This window comes from Vanellus vanellus, assembly GCF_965231255.1.
Source record: "Vanellus vanellus genome assembly, chromosome: 17".
NCBI classification, from domain to species: domain Eukaryota; kingdom Metazoa; phylum Chordata; class Aves; order Charadriiformes; family Charadriidae; genus Vanellus; species Vanellus vanellus.
Genome location: NC_138922.1, coordinates 1,817,390 through 1,839,625, shown reverse-complemented (window position 1 = coordinate 1,839,625; position 22,236 = coordinate 1,817,390). Strand labels below are relative to the sequence as shown.

At 47.1% G+C, this 22,236-nt stretch overlaps 1 protein-coding gene across 1 annotated transcript in view; it reads right to left on the bottom strand.

Annotated features, from left to right (window-relative positions):
- DNAH9 (dynein axonemal heavy chain 9) overlaps positions 1-22,236 on the bottom strand; it is a gene marked incomplete at both ends in the record, with an annotated part of 232,270 nt that overhangs the window by 24,154 nt on the left and 185,880 nt on the right. The window contains 2 exons of the mRNA XM_082492287.1: positions 1,575-1,802; positions 21,297-21,424. Of these exons, the coding sequence (XP_082348413.1) occupies positions 1,575-1,802; positions 21,297-21,424 (356 nt within the window). The remainder of the gene's footprint in view (positions 1-1,574; positions 1,803-21,296; positions 21,425-22,236) is intronic.

Sequence of the window (22,236 nt, the reverse complement as noted above, 5' to 3'; positions counted from 1 at the left end):
CCCGGCACAGTCATCATCGGAATGGAGAGGCCGTAGTAACTTCAGGGCTAGTGAGCCAAAAAGGCAGTCCGAGGGGTGACAGTACCTTCAGGCCCTTCTGGTTGCTCCTGGTTTTAAAGCCAGGGTCTCGCCGCGGGAGCTCGGTGTCCCAAGGTAACGGCCATGTGTGGATGAAGGTAATGAGTGTTCAGGGCAGCAGAGCGCAGTGGCCCGTGTCTCTAGGAAAGCTGTCATCATACATGTGAGCCGTTGGCCCTTCGCCTTTTGTGTCACGTGGAAAAGGGGGTCAGCAGGGCAGGAGCAGAGCGACATGCCAGCCAGGCGTGCCCCGGCACAGGAGCCGCGGGTACCTTCCTGCCCTGCGGTGCCTGGGGCTGCCGAGCGAGGCCACAAAGCAGGCTCGTTTAATCACCGCGTTACGACGACTCTAACATTGATCCATACCCTCCGCGGCACTAAGAAAAGAATATTCCCCGTCATTTCCACCCGCTTTGCTTTTGTGTCCCCTGCAGAAGAGACTGGGCTGCAGTTCCAGCAGCGAAGAGGGGGACGGCGGCTGCTGTAAGAGGAGTGTGTCTATTGTGTCACCGTGCGATAAACGCAAGGAGCAACCTGCCATCGGCTATTCTTCTTGCGGGCCATCCGTTCTCAAGATGCCCTACTTTACCCTCGTCTGGCAAAGCCAGTCCTCCCTGCAGGGACGTTTCAGCTTGGATTTACAATGCTTCTGATGGCAGCAAGGGTTTGAGCTGAACGGCCTCTGGGCACAAAGCACCAAGTCCTCTCGTGCTGCTCCGAAGAGTGATGTAGGATGTGGCCGTTATCAGCAGTTCTGAACCTCAAACCCCAGTGGAAGAGCAGGGCAAACAAGCAGGGTTTAGGCGGCTCGCCCCTCCGCATCTTTGGGTGTTAGATGCAATATGTCACTCACCAGCCCAAAAAGGAGTGAAACAGACACAGAAATCAAGTTGAAACATGACAAAAGTCTCCCAAATGCTGCATTCACAAGTTCGATTCTGTAGCGAAATAGCTTTTCTAAGGATCATACTCTGGTGAGAAAATGATTAAACCGGGCAGAAGTCTGGTATCCTGTGATCTTCTGCAAGGAAGAGGCCGTTCAGGATTACTGTAGTCCTCTCTTGGGAAAAACAGTGCTTGGAAAGAATCACAGAGTCAAAGAATTTTCTAGGTTGGAAGGGACCTTTAAGACCATCGACCATTAACCCAACACTACCCAAATCCACCACTAACCCATGTCCCTCAGCACCACGTCTGCCCATCTTTTAAATACCTCCAGGGATGGAGACTCTACCACTTCCCTGGGCAGCCTGTGCCAGTGCTTGACAACCCTTTCGGTGAAGAAAACGGAATCATAGAATCGAGAGATCTGTGCTCAGCTGCTAGAGAAGGGTTGGGGGGGTTGTTTGATCCAGAGACCACATGATGCAAAGGGACATGAATATCTGCTGCCTGGGAATGGCAGTGCCCACCCACATCACACCCTCCATGGGGCTCCAGCGGCTCCGAGCCTACCCGTTGGCCGGTCGCCGGCACAAGCCCCGCTGTGCTCCTACCTGGCTGAAGTTGTCGAGGGCTTTGTGCAGGTTTGCGTGCATGCCGGTCGGGGCCTCGTTGGTGATTTTGATGGAGTTCTCCAGGATGCCCTGGGGAATGATGTGGCTGTCAGGGGAGGGTGCCGGCTCCGCGCTAATGAAGACACGGAAATCCTGGTGGCTGCCCTCACTGTGCTCCTCCAGCTTCTTCTCCAGAGAACTCAGCCACTTGGCCACCAGGTGGATGTTCTGGCAGGGACAAAGGGGAGAAGGCTTCATCAATAACCCCCCATTTACACCCGCACTGGGCAGGCACTGAATCCATCACACCAATGAATGGCACCCACCAAGGCCACTGGTGGGTACCATCTACAAGTTGGTACTTGCCCCTGTAGTCACTGTATGTAATTCACAGCCCCAGATACTTTATCACATCAAGTACACTTTTAAACTCAAAATAATCAATACAAATCCTCAGCAATGAAGCAAGCCACTATTGGGTTGTTTGGGTTCTCGGTGACCATACTCTCCTCCTTGTTAGAGTCATGTACGGCTGATGAAGTAGAGTTATTTCCCCAGATCTACCAAGCTCAAAAGAAAATGTTTGTTCATTTTTAAAAAGAGTAACAGTGAGGACCCTCAATATCAGTTACTGGGAAAAAAATCAAGCAGGTGGTTTTACAAAGACCTTTAACATAAAATGCTTATTTATTCATGCAACTAATTCAAAATATCTGTCAGAAAATTAAGCAGCATTATGAAGATATGTTGAAACAGATGAAGACATGCCTTGATTTTCCAGCTAGAGTCCTATACAGTGTTGTAGTTTCCAGGCAAGAAAAAAGCTTTTTTTTTTTTTCATATTAGGAACAGGGCAGGTCCCACACAGCAGGGATTCGTGGGCCAAAACTACCCTCATTTTAAAGTTAGGTGTGCAATCCAAGCTGACTGTGTTAACAGGCACTCTGGAAGGTGATTTATTCCATCCGAAGCCAGGACAAGGAACTTGCTAAACTTAAATTAAATGCAGCCGCCAAAAAGATAAACTGCTTGGAGGTGGCAAGGAAATTACATAAAGGAACCATATTAGAGGTTTAGAATAAATATATATCACCTATAAAAAGGACCAGAGAGGAGATCTCGTGGTTAAACAGCAGAGTAATGGAGACTATTAGGAGTAAAATGACATTCTTCACAAAGTGGAAATTGTGTCCAAATGAGAAAAAACAGAAAACAGCACAAAATCCAGTCATGGTAAGGCCAAAAAGGGTTTTAAGAAGCAATATTCTGAAGTCCATAAAAACTCATAATAAAACCTTTTCCAGAAGCCAGAAACCTACCAGAGAGCCCATAACACTACAAGATGATCAAGGTGTACAGGGAGTGCCCAAGACAGGCCAGGCCACCACAAACCACCTCATATTTGCAGGAATATTCCCTGCAGAGCTTCGGGAGGGTCTCACTGTTACAGCCGGTGTTACCTGCTGGTGTCACTCAAATGCCGAGGCTGGAGCCAGTTCTGGAGATCATCCACCCAACCCTCCTGCTCAAAGCAGGGTCAGCTAGAGCGGGGTGCTCATTGTAGCCAGCTGGGTTTTTTGGTATCTCCAAGGATGAAGCTGCCACAACCCATCTGGGCAACCTCTGCCAGTGTTCAACCACTCTCACGGTAAAAAATAGAATAGAATAGAATAGAATAGAATAGAATAGAATAGAATAGAATAGAATAGAATAGAATAGAATAGAATAGAATAGAATTAAAGTAAAATAAAGTAAAATAAAATAAAACATTATGTTTAAGGGAAACCTGTATTTCAATTTGTGTCCGTTGCCTCTTGCTCTTTCGCTGGGCACCACTATGGAGAGTCTGGCTCCATCCCCCTGCCATGAGGAATTTAAACACACCGATACACTCCTCTGAGCCATCGTTTTTTGAGGTGAAATAACCCCCATCCTCTCAGCCTCTCCTCATATGACAGATGCTCCCATCCCTTCATCATTGGAAAGACACTTAAACTGAAGCAGCAGATGAAGAGTTTTTCTGAAAAATTGATAAACTAATAATAACAATTTACGAGGACCAGATGGTATCCACCCTAAAGAAACTCCGATACGGAAGTGCTGCGCTACTCCTCGGCACGCAGCAGGCAAACCGGCAGGGGCTCGAATGGACCACGAATTAACACACAAACAGCAGAAGTCAGAGAAAACACAGGAATCTAAAATTCCCAATCCGTTTTAGATAGCTAACAGGGGGATATCCAAATCGGAGCTCGTCACCATAAACTCCTTCCGCGGTTGCTAGAAAGGCGAGCTCCAGCGGGCACCTCACCACCCCGGCCTCAGACATCGCCCTGGCCGGTGTGGGAGTTGCCTCCAGGGCACCAGATTATCTCCATGCACGGAGTTTAATAGGTATCAGCTATTTATCTTTCAGTTATCGGTGTTCTTGCAGTTTCAATATTATTATCAATTTCAGTATTATTATATATCAGAGGGAAGGTGACATAGGCTACCAACCGGTTTAGGCGCAGCAAACAAGGTGGGAAGCTACTGATGGAGTTTGAGCTGCTCACCATATTCAAAAACCACCTGAAGGAGCAAATGATTAGTGAGCTGACAAAATTAGTCATCATCAAGTGACTTCAAGTACTGCAAATAAAACCTGGTGGTAAAGAACTGCAAAAGGATGCCATTGTCCTAAGTGACTGGCACCATGATATGGCAGCAGAAATTCGGCGTTGATAGATGCAAAGTGATGCACACCGAAACCCAACTCTAGCTACAGATATAAACAATGATGGGTTCACAATTAGCTATTACCACTCAGGGAAGAGATCTTGGGGTCCTTACGGTTATTTCCTGCAAATAACAGTTCAATGCTTCACAATGTGAAAGGAATCAAATGTCAGCAAAGGGACAGAGCGTAAAGCTGTAAACATCATTATGCCACTCCATAAAGCCATGGTGGGCCTTCATCTTGAATGCAATACCCAGTTCTCACTTCTCTGTCCTCAGAAGAATAGAGCTTCCACACAGGGAGACACTATATATGGACTCCCCAGTCTGGAGAGTGGGGAGATGGGGGTGGAGGGGCTGAGTGAAGAACAAGAATGGTGGGATGAACCGAGCAGGCTGCAAGTTTAAAAAGAACAAGCGGAAGTCCATTTTCATATGACGCATAACTAAACTGTGAACTCAGTGGCTCAGGGAGGCTGTGGAAGATGAGAGAATCACAGAACGAAACTGAGCTTAGATCCACGGAGGGAAACGTCTCTGTGCTCCTTCCCCCGGGAGGCTGGAGGTGCCCCTCGCCGGAGGGAGCAGGGCCGGCAGTGCTTTGGGCTGCCCCAGCACGGTGCCTTTACAGAGGGACGGCACACGGGAACATCATGGGAGCTCCCTCGTGAGAACACAGAAACCTCCATCTGGCTTTTCTGTTGGAGGTTTCAGGTGCTTCTCATGAGCTACTTATGGAGAGACTCCAGCCAGGACTGGAGTAGAGGATGGACAGTTGTACCAAAGGGAAAGCTGAGGTCCTGTCCTCGTTTCAGCTGGGAAAGAATTAATTTCTCTTTCTAGAGATTGCTGTGAAAGGAATGTCAATGATATCTATAGGTTTCAGTTGTTGCTAAGCAATGTTTACATTATTCAAGGACTTTTTTTTTTTTTTTTTTCAGCTTCCAGACAGAATGATGGAATGGCCAATGACATATTCCATACCCTGGACTTCATGCTTAGTGTATAAATGGGGGCTAGCCAGGGGAGACAATCTGCGATCACTGCTGGGGATGGCGCCCATTCACCAGGCGGTGAGCGTGACCCATGTCGTTATTATTATTGTTGTTATTGTTGTTATTATTGGTGTTATTTTTCCTTTTCTGACCCAGTTCTATTAAACTGTCTTTAGAATCCCCTCCTCACCCTGGTGGCCACACTTCTGATGCAGCCCAGGATACGGCTGGCCTTCGGGGCTGTGATCGCACATTGCTGGCTCATGTTGAGCTTCTCCTCAATCAGCACCCCCAAGTCCTCCTCAGGGCTGCTTTCAATCCATTCCCCGCCCAGCCTGGATTTGTGCTTGGGATTGCCCTGACCATGTGCAGGACCTTGCACTTGGCCTTGTTGAACTTCATGAGGTTGGCTTGGGCCCACCTCTCCAGCCTGTCCAGGTCCCTCTGGATGGCGTCCCTCCCCTCCAGCATGTCGACTGCACCACACTGCTTGGTGTCATCAGCAAACTTGCTGAGTGTGCACTTGATCCCACTGTCCATGTCGCCGACAAAGATGTTGAATAGCACAGGTCCCAGTCCCAACCCCTGAGGAATACAACTCATCAGTGGTGACAGACCTGAGTCTTGGCTCTGCCACCCAGCCTCTATAAACAGCTGGACTGGCAGGCATGCTTACCTCCTTCTGAGAGTACCTCCCCTCTCCAGTGTCACAAAGCAAGAGCTCTAGTCTGCTCTTGGTTGCACAGGCACGACGTCAGTGCAAGTTGCCGTCTCAACGGCTTCATACCTCTGGATCTGTACCAGTTTCCACCAGTACAGTCCATAGGCATGTCTGAGCACAGATGTCTACGGCTGAACTAGTCATCCCACCAGGGAGTCATGGAGAAGGTAGGTCATCTTATCCTAAAGCAGATGCATGCAGCACATCCAATGGATCGCTCTGGTGAAAGTGCCCACCTCCGACCCTGGCCTGGAAAAGGGGGCAGCAGTGGCTGGGCCAGACGGAGCTGTTTCTGTTGCAGGCACCCGAAGTTAAAGGGGATGAGTGGTGCTTTCGGAAGCACCGCTACGTAATACAGGAGATACATCACTCTCCTGTGATGTATGTCACTCCTGAGAGTGACATAGGAAGTGCAACTGTGTTTTCAAGGCTGTAATGTCTTTAAAAAATGCGCACTTAACTATTTCCATTTTCTTACCCTCTATGGGGCTGGGCGCAAAGGGTACCAAGAACTCAGGAAAAGGTCCTGTGCTTCTGTCTCCTTGCCCAAGACCTCTGTATCTTAGATGTAAACACCACCTTTTCTGCTGCTTGGTAACTTCAACATTTCCCTCTTCTGCACAAGATGTTATGGGGCTGTCTTGATGCTTTAAGTCAAATGAATCACTAGACGGCTCCTGCCAGAGGTCAAACCTCCATCTCTGAGATGGCAGCTGCTTCAGAAACATGAGTCAAGAGAATTATTGTTTGGGGAAGCCATGGACACCTTGCACCCTCCAGTCCTGTTGCCCCAAATCTGATTCACACAGCTGGGAACAACATTTCTTATTTAGAACTGCATAAATTCAGTCTCCTTCCCTGAAAGGATTTAGGGTTGTGCTCACATTACATGGATGAAATGAAGTTTGGGGGTGGGGGGAGACAAGGAGGAGACACTTGAGCAAAGGAATCACGTTCTGGGGAAGAGCTGCTCTGTCGTAAACAATGACCGTGTGAAGAGCAGCGGACAAAATGCAATTATACCTGACTGCTAATGCACCAGTGCTTGCCTGATGCATTTAGGATTTCAAGAGACGAGGTGATTCCCAGGGTCCAGGCAACCAACTCACTCTAAAAAGACAAGCCCAATAATAAAGTAGGAGTGGACTGAAACCTGTAACCAAAGTGTTTCATACAGCCCCAGAGAGTCAGTAATGCAGGGAAAGAGCTCAACAGAATAGCAAAAGAAAAATTGTGCATTAAGTATCAGTTTAATCATAGACTACACACCTGACCTTACGTATTTTCATCTTTAATTGGTAGTTTCTTCCTACATCTGCTTTTGTGGTGTTATAAGATGGCCGGAAAATAATTGCTGTTGCTTGTGTTGACATGACACCAACGATCATTATTTGTCAGTATCACTGCCTTATAACAGCTGATGTAGGGAATATTTCTAATCTAATGATAATTTAGTGCATTTATATACTATTTTTTTCGGACAGAAGGGATGGAGAAAAGGAATATATGGAACAAAACTTGGGTTGGTACTAAGAATTCATGACTTGATCAAATGAATGTCTGCAAAAAACAGATGGAGGGGGTGTGGAGGGGATTCACGCGTTTGAAGGAAACTTTGCAAATTAATTCTCAGCATTCAGATACCACAACTTGACAGAACGCGACTAATGATAACATATGTGGTCATAATACTCGAATGTTATGTCAATTATCAATAATGACATAACACAGACTATGCTGCACTAGCACCCGTGACCGCTGAGCTACGTGCTCATTGAAGAACCGCCTCCTCTTGATTGTTTTGAAACCTGCTTCCCACCAATTTCATGGGCTACCTCTAGGTCTCATCCAGCCTGTCCACCTTCCTTTGGCTCAGGGCTTCACGTGCTCCCAATGCTATCTCCCTAAACCCCATGGCACAGTTACACTGCACCCGTTTTATGTCCTCCTAATTCTGTAAGACCCTCTGAAGACACTTTCCCAGGACACAGCAAGGCAATTCATTGCTTTTTCTTCGTAGCCAGATTTTGAAGTCTGTGCAAGCGTCAAAGACAGTGCCCCGGCATCTCTGCTTTCTCACAGCTCGTGTCTAGGTCTGTGCTACAGGCAGAAATGGTTTCAAATTCATTACCTTGCTTTATGAATGGAGGGTGGGGGCCGAGTCCTGCTAAAAAGCAAACTGCTGAAAAGAAGGCAAAAAAGAAATCTGAAACACCTTCCCATGCACCGTGCCCATTCCCACAGCACCTTGACCCGTGTTGCGTCCCCACTTTGCGTTCGGGAGTACGAGTGATGAGGATGGGGGTCTGCAGCAAGAGCTGGGCTGGGGCGCACGTGCAGGAACGTGGCAGCACCAGAGGCTCTTCTTTGGGAATTCACTTCCAAGCACCTCTGTGTGTTTGTACTTCACAAGGCAGAACGTATATCACAGGATGCAAGCGTTGCTACGGTAACCATCAGAAATAGCACCACATATATAAAAACCAGCACACACACCCCACAATGTGCTCCCTTTGCTGATAGCAACTGGAGACCCTTCACATTTCTGAAAGCGGCACTCTCCTTCACGCCTTACCACAAATCGCCTTTTGGAGCAACAAGAATTAGTTGTTTTTGCAAAGTCTCATTCTTTCGCAAGGTGCTCTCAGGAGCTAGGCACTGCTTTTACTTGCAGAGACAGCCAATGCTTTAATACTCACCACATCGTGTTGGGATATAAAAAAGGACAGGGAAAGGGCACTGCAGAGAGTCTCTTCCCTTGGCCATGCTTCCCATCAATGGTAGTGTGAGGTTTCATCACATGAGAAGATGACACACGCCCCCAGGAACGGCTCCATCCTTCCAAAGCCAGCCCTGTGGCCATGTGAATGCCACTACAGGACTCAGAGACCAAAACAGACAAGCACAGACCCCACCACCACCACCAGCTCACACATCTATGAGACCAAGCTATTTCCCAGCCACAAGTTTGCTGTTGCTCAATGTGGAGACAGGCAGTCCCAGAGCTCTGGGAGCACCAGGGAAGTTTTACCCTGTCTCTGGCATGTGCTTTGCCTTAGCCGAGAAATTATGGCAGCCAACTGACCAAGGTGCCCCACTGGGCAGGCAGTGAGGCTGCGTCCCATTCTCACCTAGGTGAAGTGCTTGGATTTCAGCAGTAGCACCCTGAGGCTTTTTCAGACCTCACTCCGTGGTCACACTGGACAAGGAAGAACACGTTTGATCCTTGCAGAGTCAGCACTATCTGAGCCCTCCCTGAAGCCCTTAACCCCCACCGAGCCTCTCCACACACAATCTGGGGGAGGGTTACAGCACCTAACAGCAAGTGCAATTAATTTGTTGTCCTTCAGTCTCACCTCTGAACATGCAGTCTCTTCCTCGTGTGTTGCTGGCCCTATGATGTTCCCCATCATCTTACTTGGGCACGGCCAAACTACATAGCTCTGTCATCTACAAAGAGTGTCACTTCTCTGCTCACCACCTCAGCCACTAAGGACATGATGGCACCACTCTGCCTTTTGCTGTGTTAAAAACTACGCATCTGTTCCTGCCGTCTGTTTGTGGATGAGTCTCCTCCACAATGTGCAATGTGATTTCACCAACACAGCACTGCTCTACCTATACAGGTACTGGCAACGCTGAGTCAAGTCAGTACAAGCATTGGAGGGGACTTTACGCCTCTATGGGCACTCAGAATCTTGGCTGGGCCACCACTGGCCCCATATTAAAGCTGTGCTGTAGCAACTTCCCTGCTCTCAGGATTTGTACATATCCACATCTGCTGCAGTCCCTTCTCCAAAGAAGAACCGAGCCCTCTTCTGTTGGCAGTTGAGCAAAAATAGGCTGTTCTGCGACCCTTTCCCTGGTCAAGGTATGCAGAAGGCAGATGCAAGCGGAGAAAGGGCACAGAAGACAAAACCCAAAGAGGGCTGGTCTGAAATCTTCACAGCACTTCCAGGATATCAGCAAGCATCTGATAGATTTTAAGACTATTTTTGGAATTAAATACAATATATTTTGCATGTTCTTTTAGCACAGACATGCCTTAAAGTTGACAATAGTAAATTAAACTTGCCTAGGACTATCCCTGGGCTGATTTATTCACAGTTGCCCCTTTCTACACCATTGACCTGTTTTATGCTCCAAAATATGATGGGTAATGGATGAGGTGTCTATTGGAATGCTCCTTGGCCTGTCCTCCCTCCTGAACTGTCAAGGAGAGATCCAGACCTCTTCATCTGACACCAGGAGCAGAATCAGTGCTGACAAAGGGACAGGACAGACAGCTGAGGTCCAGGCCCCCAGATGTCTCCTGGCACCATTTAACTGACAAGTGCGGATATTGCCTCAGGTTGCTGGCAGAGAGGAAGAAAAAATTCAGGTACAAAGACAGAGCAGGTCAAAGGAGGTGATTCTGCCCCTCTACTCCACTCTCGTGAGACCCCACCTGGAGTACAGCGTCCAGCTCTGGAGTCCCCAACATAAGAAGGACATGGACCTTTTGGAGGGGGTCCAGAGGAGGGCTACGAAGATGATCTGAGGGTTGGAGCACCTCTTCTATAAGGAGAGGCTGAAAGAGTTGGGGTTGTTCAGCCTGGAGAAGAGAAGGCTCTGGAGAGATCTTACTGCAGTCTTCCAGTACCTAAAGGGGGCCTACAGGAGAGCTGGGGAGGGACTTTTTACAAGGGCATGTAGTGATAGGATGAGGGGGAATGGCTTCACACTGGAAGAGGGCAGGTTTAGATTAAACATTAGGAAGAAATTTTTCACTTTGAGGGTGGTGAGGCACTGGAACAGGTTGCCCAGAGAGGTTGTTGAGGCCCCATCCCTGGAGGTGTTCAAGGCCAGGCTGGATGTGGCCTTGGGCAACCTGGTCTGGTGGGACGTGTCCCTGTCTATGACAGGGGGATTGGAACTCGACGATCTTCAAGGTCCTTTCCAACCTAAACCATTCTATGGTTCTATGATGAAATACAAGAAGAGAGGAAATGGGGACCGAATGAGTGCATAGAGCATGATGAGGGTCTAATGAGAGGCTGGCAGGACCCAGGAGAAACAGAAGGTCAGCTGCACTCAGCAGTCCATGGTTAGACAGCAGAGGGCATTCAGGGGAAAGATGATGGCATGATATTGCCTCTTCTGAAGAGGAACATCAAAACATTGCTGCAGCGGCAACTGCTAGCTTAGGTCTGTCTCTGGCCTCTTCTTTCTTTGGATCCAATACAACAACAGAAAAACAGACGCCACATGGATCCACTTGTATTCATACAGAAGCTGACACAATTTAAGGCTTTGGAAGGCATTTGAGTTTGTCCTCATCTCTTCTCCAACCAATCCAGTGCTTCACCCTTTGCTTGAACCCCACAGTCCAGAGTTGAGATCTGGACCTCAGCCCAAATGCAGCCATTAGTGGTACGGGAAACTGCTGGGATTCACCAGGCCAGAGAGCAAACCAGCATGATCTACAGGAAATGTGGACTGACTGAACTCCCCAAAGTTTTGAAGACAATGTTGGAGCCAAATTTCACTTCATAAGATACAAAGATGTAAAGGCAGGTAGTGATGAGCAGGTGAACTGCACAGCAAAGGACAATTGCTTCGTTCATCTCAAGAAATGGAGGAAAATAAGCTTTATTTTCAGGATGACTTTATTACGTTTGTGCTTTAACCCAAAAGATGTCCTGAGACAGAGGTTTCCAGGACAGCTGCACAACAAAATGGGGATTGCAGTAGTTACACGGCTATTGAAAGCCCAACAGAAACTTAATTCCATCCCAGATTAATATTTGGATTACTTGTTGCTCTGTAAGTGGATTTGCAATTGGAAAAACTTGGGAATGGCTGTTGTGACATGAGGCAGGAAGGAAAACAGCTGTGTGAAATCCAGTATCTTTCTCCATCAGAGTATCTGTCCAAAAATCATGAAGGAGAACTGGAGGTAGAGGGGGTATTTCTCATTTTATATATATATCTAGGAATGAAAAGATACTGTGGCTGGAAGGAAAATTAGTCTCGTCTCTACTGAAACAGAGGCTTGTGCCAAATGCTTATTGAATGGGCAATATATCTCATACAGGACAATATATCTCTTTTTCTTGTAGCTAGGACTAGCTGTGAAGTGCACAGACAAAGGCTCCATTGTATTCACGATGCAATAAGAAGGGCTCTGCCAATGCCTGACTCTCATACAGTTTTGCTCTAGGAGCTCACTGTTTGATTCAATTTAGTACATGAACCCGACTCAGTGAAGCAACAACCTATGAAAATGGAAAGATGCTCAAGAATTAAATTAACTTGATCACAAAGAGAGGGAAGTGACATTTTGGCTAATGGATGAAGACTACAATTAAATTGGGAATATCTAATGTCTGAGCTTTTCCCCGCATCAGTTCATTCAGACGTGCATCTGTAAACATGGAAACAAATTTCACTGTTTCTTTGCTATTAGGCTGATGATAAACATCATTTTGTGATTGTGACGGTCACTGTTTTAGCAAAAAGCTTTCAAGTGGGCCCAGAGAGGGAAACTGAGCAGACACAGTTTATGCTATCTCATAGCTTAGTGCTCCCCGACGTGCAAAGCTCTTTCCTCCCTACACAAGGGAGACTACATACGTCAGAGAAACCATATTCATGGCTAACTTGACAGTGGGAAAGCAGAGATGACAGAATTACTGATGTTGGAGACACCTCTTGGGATTTTCTAAGCTCAAAGCAGGGTCAGGTAGAGCAGGTTGCCCACAACCTCAGCTGGGTTTTGGATTTCTCCAAGGATGGAGACTCCACAAACTCTGGGCAACTTCTTCCAGTGTTTGAGCACCCACACAGTAAAAAAGATTGTACTTACATTTAAATAGAATCTCCCCTATTTCAAGTTGTCCCCATCTCCCCTTCTCCTGCCACTAGACACCACTGAGAAGAGTCTAGTCTTTACTCCCTACCATCAAGTGTTGATGATTGATAAAATCCCCAAGTCGTCTCTTCTTGAGGCTGAACAATCCTCAGCACTGGACCCAGCATGCCAGATGTCTCTCACAAGAGCTGAGCAGAGTGAAGGACCACCTCCCTGACCTGCCAGCAGTGCTCTTCCTAATGCAACCCAGGATACTGGTGACATTCTTTGCTGCAAGGGCGCATTTACTGGCTCACGTTCAGCTTCTTGCGCACCAGAACCCCCAAGTCCTTTTCCTGCAAATCTGCTTTCCAGGCAGTTGGTCCCCAGAGCATATTGGTGCATGGGGTTATTCCTCCTCACGTGCTGGATTTGACTTTTCTTTTTATTGGATATATGAAGTTCCTGCCAGACCAATTCTCCAGCCTGTCCGTGTCCCTCTGAATGGCAGGACTCCCATCTAGCCATAGAATCATAGAATGGTTAGAGTTGGAAGGGATATTAAAGATCATCTAGTTCCAACCCCCTGCAATGGGCTTTGTGACCACACCTCAGGGAGGCTGTGCTGGACCTTCACTGCTCAGATAGCCAAAAAAATTTCCACTTCTAGTTCATACCTGCTGTTTTCATCGCAGGAATGTCTTCTACCTGAAGCAGCTCTTTTTCTCTTTGTTATTAGTCCTAAGGACGTGTCCTTGCACTGTTCTGTTAAACTGCATCCCATTTCAACAACTCCAAACCCACATGATGCTCCAGTCTTCCTGTATTACATTTTGATCTTCTTCTCTATCGACGACACCTCTTTTAATAATGTATCAGTGCAAAGCCATTAACACTCATTTTTTTAAGCCAAAGTCATGTCTAAAGTAAGACTGGCCCATGACTGTTCCTCGGGAGTTCCGCTAGCAACATCCAACTTCTGCAGCTTCCCTAACACATCCCTGTGTGGCACCATCTCTGCAGCCCTACTACAGCCCACCTCAATGAGAGCTGCTGTATTTCCTCTAAAACTTAAGTTACCTTCACAGTGCAAAGTATCAAATAGACCTGATCCGTCTTTAGCAAATTCTTATTACATTTGATACATTTACGTACAATTCTTTACTTATTTTGTCCTTCAGAGTTTGTTCTGAAACTTTGCATACTGTTGAGTAGAGACTAATTCATTTGTTCCAATAATCTTCCACTGCTTTAAATACAGATGCTAAAGAATCTGTTAATTGCTAGTCAGATGGCACCCTCTGATTTGACAGATTCGTTACAAAGACTTGCAATGGACTTGAAGTTTCTTCTACCAGAGTTTTAATATTCCAGGATACAGATTATCTGTCCCTCTGAGCTGAGCACATCGTGATCTTTGATCTGATTTTCCTCCTATTTTTAATAAATCTTGTTTTCAAGAAAAGTTCGTTTGTGTGGGTGTTTCAAACAGCCAACCCTCAAGGACAGCACGTCTTTCAACCTTGGAAGAGAGCCGGCACCGAGAGTCTCGCAGCCAAAATATTCCAGGAAGAGACCAGGAGATTTCTCACAAGGAGAAATTTGGGAAGATGCTGTTACTGGAATGGCACAGCCCTGTCTGCTGGCCCTGCTGGTAGCAGGATTCATCTTCCAACACATCCGCACAATGGGAGATGAGAGATTATTCACCTGTATGTGGGGGTTTTTACCCAAGGTGGAAAGATCTTCATCATAGGAAGCTTCCATCCAACATCAGCTGCAGAGGGCAGAGCCTGGCTGCACCCTCAGACAGAATCACAGAATGGTGGGGGTCAGAAGGGACCTCTGGAGATCATGAAGTCCAACCCCCCGGCCAAAGCAGGGTCACCCAGAGCAGGTTGGACAGGAACACGTCCAGGTGGGTTTTGAATACCTCCAGAGAAGAAGACTCCACAGCCTCTCTGGGCAGCCTGTGCCAGTGCTCTGCCACCCTCAAAGGAAAGAAGTTTTTCCTCATGTTGAGATGGAATTTCCCGTGTTCCAGTTTGTGCCCATTGCCCCTTGTCCTAGGCACCACTGAAAAGAGTCTGGCCCCATCCTCTTGCCACCCACCCTTCAGGTATTGATAAGCATTGATGAGATCCCCTCTCAGCCTTCTCTTCTCCAAGCTGAACAGCCCCAGGGGTCTCAGCCCTTCCTCGTCACAGAGATGCTCCATTCCCTTAATCATCTTCATAGCCTCCACTGGACTCTCTCCAGCAGTTCCCTGTCCTTCTTGAACTGGGGAGCCCAGAACTGGACACAGTGCTCAGGATGTGGCCTCACCAGGGCAGAGTAAAGGGGGAGGATGACATCCCTCAACCTGTTGGCCACGCTATTTGCAATGCACCCCAGGAGACCATTGGCCTTCTTGGCCACAAGGACACATGGGTGGCTCATGGGCAACTTGTTGTCCAAAGACCATCTCCTAGCTGTGGTACCTGCCTGCTTCCTAGCTCCAAGGCTACAGAACTCGCCATGAGTAACAAACTGGCAATTAGCTCTATCTCCACTTTAAAACTGAATGCTCCCCCTTCAAATGAATGGAAGGCTATGGAGCAAAGGAGGTGGTGCCTGGTGTCTGCGTGAAATCTTGTGTGTGTGCAACACCAACCTCCTACAGACCTGTGTTCCCCTGCCATCCCATCCTAGGATAACTTCTCCATCAATCCAGCCCCAGAGAGACAGCTGGGGAGGTGGGCAACAGGGAGGAATGAACAGAAGTCCCAAGAGGTGATGACCTTCCGGAGCTGGTTATTCCCTTCCAAAGGAGGTACCCCAAGCCTCTGTGAAATGAACTACTTTCCATCTGCCAAATACTCAAATGTAACCCCATCTCACACCTTGAAAAAAAGAAGAAAGTTTATTTGCTCAGGGGAAAAGGAACATACAGCGTTTGAAAACTCCTGAAAAGGAAATCTGTTTCCTGATTTAGAGACCCACAGAGTACCCCACAGCCTGTGAATTGACAGAACCTGCCTTTCTCCCAACCTTATGAACAAGAATACAAAAAACTATTAGAATTTTTCTTCTAACCTGAGAAAAACACTAAGGTGGGGGGATGAGCTACTAACTGTTTCCATTTGCATTTTTTCTGATGTTTTTTGTGGATTGTCTGAGTGCCAAAGCAGTGGTATTGCATATTTGATACAACCTGCTATAAAAGAAACTTTGTTTTTTTTTTCTCTTTGTCTCAATTTCTTTCTCATGGAAACATAGGCCATTTGAACTGTTGTTAACAGCCCTTCGGGTGTGAGCCAACCAGAGACCAAACCTTGCAGGCCACTGCCTGCTGGGGACCGGCAGAGAGCTGTGGCCCATGGAGAGCGCAATAAAGCCGGCCGAGAGGTTTCTGGCACATCTTTTCTTAGGCAGAAGATGTCAATTTGTCAAAGCTGAAACCAACATGCCAAGGACTGGCTTCTCTAACCTTCCTTTTTTTTCTGTTTCCGTTTTCTTTTCTTTAAGACATTCTGGAATAGTCAAACACTCTGCACGGATATTTGCAGCATTAAAAAAAAAAAAATAATTTGCAGTTTTCTCCCCCCAAAAATCTTTTTTGCTAAGAAGTTGAATTTAGAGGGCGAAAATAGAGATTCAAAAAATAAAAATGAAAAAGCACCAACATACAAGAAACAGTGACTGGTGCAGAAGAGGACAACTGGTCATGCATGAGCTGTGAGTCCCGGAGATATTTCGTGCACCTGACTCTGTTCATGGGACTGGAGTCTGCCAACAGCCAGACGCCGTCCTCACGTTCCCTTGCGTGTCTCAGCCATCCCAGCCCTTTGGTACAGACATGACTGCAGTCACCCACTCTGAACAGACTTAAAAACTGCTCTCGCAGCTTCAGTATCCACTTTTTCTGCTGCTTCTGTCTTGTAACGATCAACCAACGCGTTAACCAGGTTTGGTGCAGCAGCCTCACAGCCCCTGTGACCAGTTCTATAGGGAAACATGCTGCCAAGGGTCACCAAAAAGAGAACCCTTGATTTGACTCACTCTGCAAGCTGCATGACAGGTGCCACCAAGCATTTGTGCAGCCTTTCCCTTAAATCTACTACGGGCTGTGGACGGGACAGTTCCAAAAAGGGCTTACCTAAAAGGCAGGTCCAAATCCACCTGGCAACAAAAAGGGTCTTGAGAAAAATGTGATTTTGTGGTAACACAAAAATCTAAATCTATGTAAAACTTTCTTTGGTCTTTCAAGATGTTGTTTCATTGTTGTCCTACCTCCCCAGCAGACTCCTTTCCACCAGTCATCCCTAACACTTCAAACTACATTTGACAGTTGATGTTGGAAGCTCAGTGCCAAGTGGTTAGATGGTGTACCCACCTAATGTGAAAGTATCAGATCCAAATTCTATGCCCTTATTATGGCCAGAAAAATCTGGTTTAAAACTCGACAAACCTATGAACTGTTTCTAAGGAGACCCAGAGACTGAACTGGATGTCAAATGGATTTTTGTGGAGCTCAAAGATCATCCTCAGTTCTCCAATGCCAACGATTTAGAAAAGAGCAGCTGCTGGGCTTGTGCCGGGGTTTGTCTCTGCAGCCCTCAGGTAACAATCACGGAATCATGGAGTTTCAGAGTTGGAAGGGACCTCTAGAGATCATCTAGTCCAACTCCCCTGCTAAAGCAGGATTGCCCAGAGCACATTCCTCAGGACTGCATCCAGGCGGGTCTTGAAAATCTCCAGAGAAGGGGACTCCACAACCTCCCTGGGCAGCCTGTGCCAGTGCTCTGTCACCTGAACCGTAAAGAACTGTTTCCGTGTATTTGAACGGAACTTCCTGTGTACTAACTTGTGCCCATTGCCCCTCGTCCTGTCACTGGGAACCATTGAAAAGAGCCTGGCTCCATCCTCCTTCAGCCCACCCTTTAGATACCTGTAAGCATTCTCTTCTCCAGGCTAAAGAGTCCCAGCTCTCTCAGCCTTTCCTCATAAGGCAGATGCTCCAATCCCTTAATCATCTTAGTTGCCCTTCGCTGGACTCGCTCCAGCAGTTCCCTGTCCCTCATGAACTGGGGAGCCCAAAACTGTATTCCAGTTGTGGCCTCACCAGTGCAGAGTAGAGGGGGAGAATGACCTCCTTCGACCTACTGGCCACACTCTTCCCTATGCAGCCCAGGATTCCATTGGCCTTTTTGGCAACAAGGGCACATTGCTGGGCCATGGATAATTTACTGTCTACTAGGACCCCCAGACAACTTCTCCTTCAGACAACTGCACTTTTGCCATAAGAGGCTCCTATTGGAGCAGTTGGACCATCTGTATTCATAGAGAATAATTTTATCTGTGGACTTGATTCTCTCATCATCTGTGTCATCAGATAGTACCACTGTGGGTCCTGTGACAGCACGGGGTAGGAGCTCAGCAAAGCTGATGCTAGAGGAACAGAAAGCTGCACTGGTCAGGCTCTGCCAGTGTGAGAGTCATTTTCTTTCTATGGGAATGAATGATTGGGTGGCTTTCTGTTGTTCTCTTCTAAAATCAGTCATTCATTGAAATCTCAATTTTCAGAGCGAGATGAAAAACTTTCAAGTTGCCAGGGGAGACATGGATGCTGTTTTCTTTCTTTTGCTTTGTACGATGTCAGACGGCAACGCTGGCTGGCCAACACGGTTGAGAAGGAATTGGTCCCAGGACAGCAGTAACAACAGAGACCCTGCTTCTGTAATCCAGTAAGGACTTCCCAACTGTTTCAATAACCCTTAACAACCAATTCCCACAAACCTAATTCCCCAACTCATTATTGCCCAAAGTACTCGACTATCATTATTTCTGGTTCCAATCAAGGACCAATAATGAACTACATGCGTAAAAGCCACCTAGGAGATCATATCAAGTGTTTGTCTTGGAGAATGTGTGTATGAGTTGATATCAGATGGCAAATTCAGTGGATGGGAGGGAAGCTCTGCTCCATGTGAGCTGAGTTGTTGTTTGGTGGATAGCAAAACACAGAAGTGAACCCTACAGTTGCTTCTTGTCTGCTCAAAAGCAAATGGGAAGGAAGGCTGAGTATTACTGCCCTGTGGGTGAGATACAGCCTCCAAATAATGAGTTTGATTAACCTGGGTAAAATTATCTTGACTGCCTCTTGAGATCTGCTCTGTCCTCTCCTTTATTATTATTAATGCGATGATCCACAAATCCCGGGACACCTTTGTAAATTGAGTTGTCTGGGTCATTCCAGATCCTGTGCAACTGATCTACTCCTGAAACTGTTTGCAAGGTATTGGTCATCAAAAGCCCTGCAGGAAAGACCGGGCCAAATAAACTACCGTATGGCAAATATTTGCTATGATCCTCCTATGACTGAAATGACAGGAGAATCCTTTGGGGGCACCCTACCCGCTGGCTCCTGCTGTGGTGAGTTTGGATACTGAATTTACCAGTATCTGGAGAGGTCGAGAGTTTCAGCCTTATGAAAATAGTTTGTCCAACCATGTGAAAAATAGTTTGTCCAGAGGGTGATTTCATTTCAGGTGGATGTCCACTGACCATGAAAGGGTTTTGTCCAACTAGGAGAGTTGTGTCTGTCGATGCAGGGGACATACGTTGAGCCCCTCAGGTTGTTCTCCCTCTTTCTCATTTTACATGAAGCTCCAGCTCTTGGAAGGAGATGGGAACACAAAGTGAGATACAGAGACAGGTCCTGGAGCCGAGCAGCTCGGCCAATCTGGTTAACAATTAAGTCCCATTGCTTTGTTGTCACTCCAAGCGCCTAACCGAGACACCAGACGCAGAAACCGGAGAGAAACGGTACTGCCTGCCTCAAACACCTGCTGGATGTTTCCAGGTCTGTGCCGAGAGTGAAGTGCCACCAAGGCACGATTCCAGCTCCTAGTGGGGCCCTCACTGCCTGGATTGCTCAGAAGGTCCATGACTATAAAAACAAAGGAAGAAGGAGCTCTGTTCTCTGTGTTGAATCAGTCTTGCCTGTACATACTGCTTCGTTCCAAACCGAGCAAAACACAGAACTAGAATATTTACATGGACAAAGTTTTATATCAGATTTGTGACCACACCAGAGAAAATCCCAGATGACTGACTGACCCTGAGGACCCCCAACGCTGCCAGCAGGCAGCCTGTCCTCCTGGCCACTGCTGTGACTGCTGAGCTTGCCCCATGTAGTTTGTATCACAACCTGTTAGCTGCCAGCTGAATCAAGCTGCTCTCGAAGCTCACGTGGGAACTTGTCCGCTCTGTGCTTCCAGAGACAGTCACACTTGGCAGGTGTTGTTGGAAAACCAGTTAGCCCAACCATCAAAATCGTTCCTCCACATAAATCTAATTTCTGCAGCTCTTCTGATTTAACCTTCAGCATCTGCTGAGACCTCTTACTGACTACCAGAGACCTCTGACCACCAGAGAAGATGTGAACGGATGAAATAAAAATACTTCAGGCCCACAGTACTCATCTGCTAGCACTGAAGCAAGACACGGAAGCTGACATTGCTAACAGATCCTTTACAGGATCTAAACATCACCGTAGAAAAGAAGCCTTCACTTTGCATTACTGAATGGAACATGTCTCAAAAAGCTGTGTATTTTCTTCACCGTCTCAAAGGCAGCTGCCAGTATTGCAGCCACATGTATTAAAAGCTCTTGAAAAGCTCAATATTGTCTACCTTAGAGGGAGCTTGCAAAAAAAGCAGAAGTTAAGATAAAAATATCAGTGGCATTTAATTTAAATCCAAAATCAGGCCTGTAGGCTCAGATCGGGACTCAAAGCTTTGTCTTAATCTAATTCTTATCCAAACAATTCAGCGATAATAAACGAAATCCAAGGGGTTCCCAAGACCTGCGATGAGAGCTGGCACCACGGACTCTGCATGAGACCAAACCCATGCGCCCCCTGAGTAAGCGGCTCCAGAGAGCACTTGACAAAGACAGAGCTCCCTTTGCACCCTAAAAGGCTCTGAAACATTTTGCTGAGTTGTGATAAGAGCTTCAAACATTTACCTGTTTTGGGGTGCATCAAGGAATTGGCACCACTGCTGATAGCCTCTGCCTGTCCTCCGGTGGTGTGTGCACATTCTCGTGCTCATTGAAACATGTGGTAAGTTTTGGGCGGCAGTAAGAGAACTAGTCTAACAGCTCTTAAGAGCAAAGCTCTTTATTTATTCATGAAGCAAATAAAAACACAGGAAAGCGTAGCACAACCTCCCCTCAGAGGACTCCCTACAACTACACACCCTACCGAAGGCTCAAAGAGCAAGAAAACCAAAACGCCAATGCCCGATGAAAGCAACAGATAGCAGGAAGAAACAGTTAGAAGGTGGCTGCTTTGGACACACAGATGACACCATGTGCCATCTCCCAGCAGGTCAGGACGGACTGCCCTCGCTCCGGCGAGCAGCATCGGGTAACCTGGGAGGACAGCAGGACTGTTTCCAAAGACACCGTACCTGAAGGATGACCCAGTGACCCTCCTTCGCAGCCAGGTCGAGAGCTTGTTCAGCAACTACCTCTTGACCTTGTCCAAGGGAAACATTGTGGAAATTCCTGTTGTTAAATGTATAACCAAGTTTCTTCCCTAAAAGACAAAAAAAAAAAAAAAAAAAAAAAAAAAAGAGCGATGTTCAGCACTTTTACCTGGAACGGCACGCAGCACCGCTGATCTCACACAGCAGCAGCGAGGCAGAGATCAGTCTTATCAAAAACCCTCACGGAAGAGCTATCGCACTTCTTATAACAGTTATCTTGTCTCGCACGCACTCCTTGCCGAAGCACTGAAAACAGCAGTGGCTTCTTCCAAACTACTTTTAATTACAGAGCAGCATCAACACAAAGGTACATTATTACAAAGTGCCTCTTGTTTAAAGAACATTATTCCCCTGAAACCTGGTGTAAAAACATATTTTACAGTGATAGGAAATTAAAATCATTTCCTGCTGATTAAATAGGCTTTGAACAAGGCATCTTTCGGTGGGGAAATGCACCCTGCAGTGCACGCTAGAATCACAGAATGGTTTGGGTTGGAAGGGACCTTAAAGACCATCCAGTTCCAACCCCCTGCCCTGGGCAGGGACACCTCCCACCAGCCCAGGTTGCTCCAAGCCCCATCCAACCGGGCCTTGAACACCTCCAGGGAGTGAACCAGCAGTAAGGTTAGAAACCCGTTCCCTTTTGACAAGGTGTGATGGTGTGCTCCCCCAACCCCCAACCTGACCTTTATCTCCTGATATAACCCTGCCCAAGCGATAACCACCTGTGGTGGTCATAATGGGTGCTTCTAGTCCTGACGGCTGCATCCGGCTCAAAAGTGGGTTTGGGGAGACAGCAACTCAATAGCCAAGGGCTTACTTGAGCAACGCGCCCACCTAACCACAACACTGGCACTGTGGT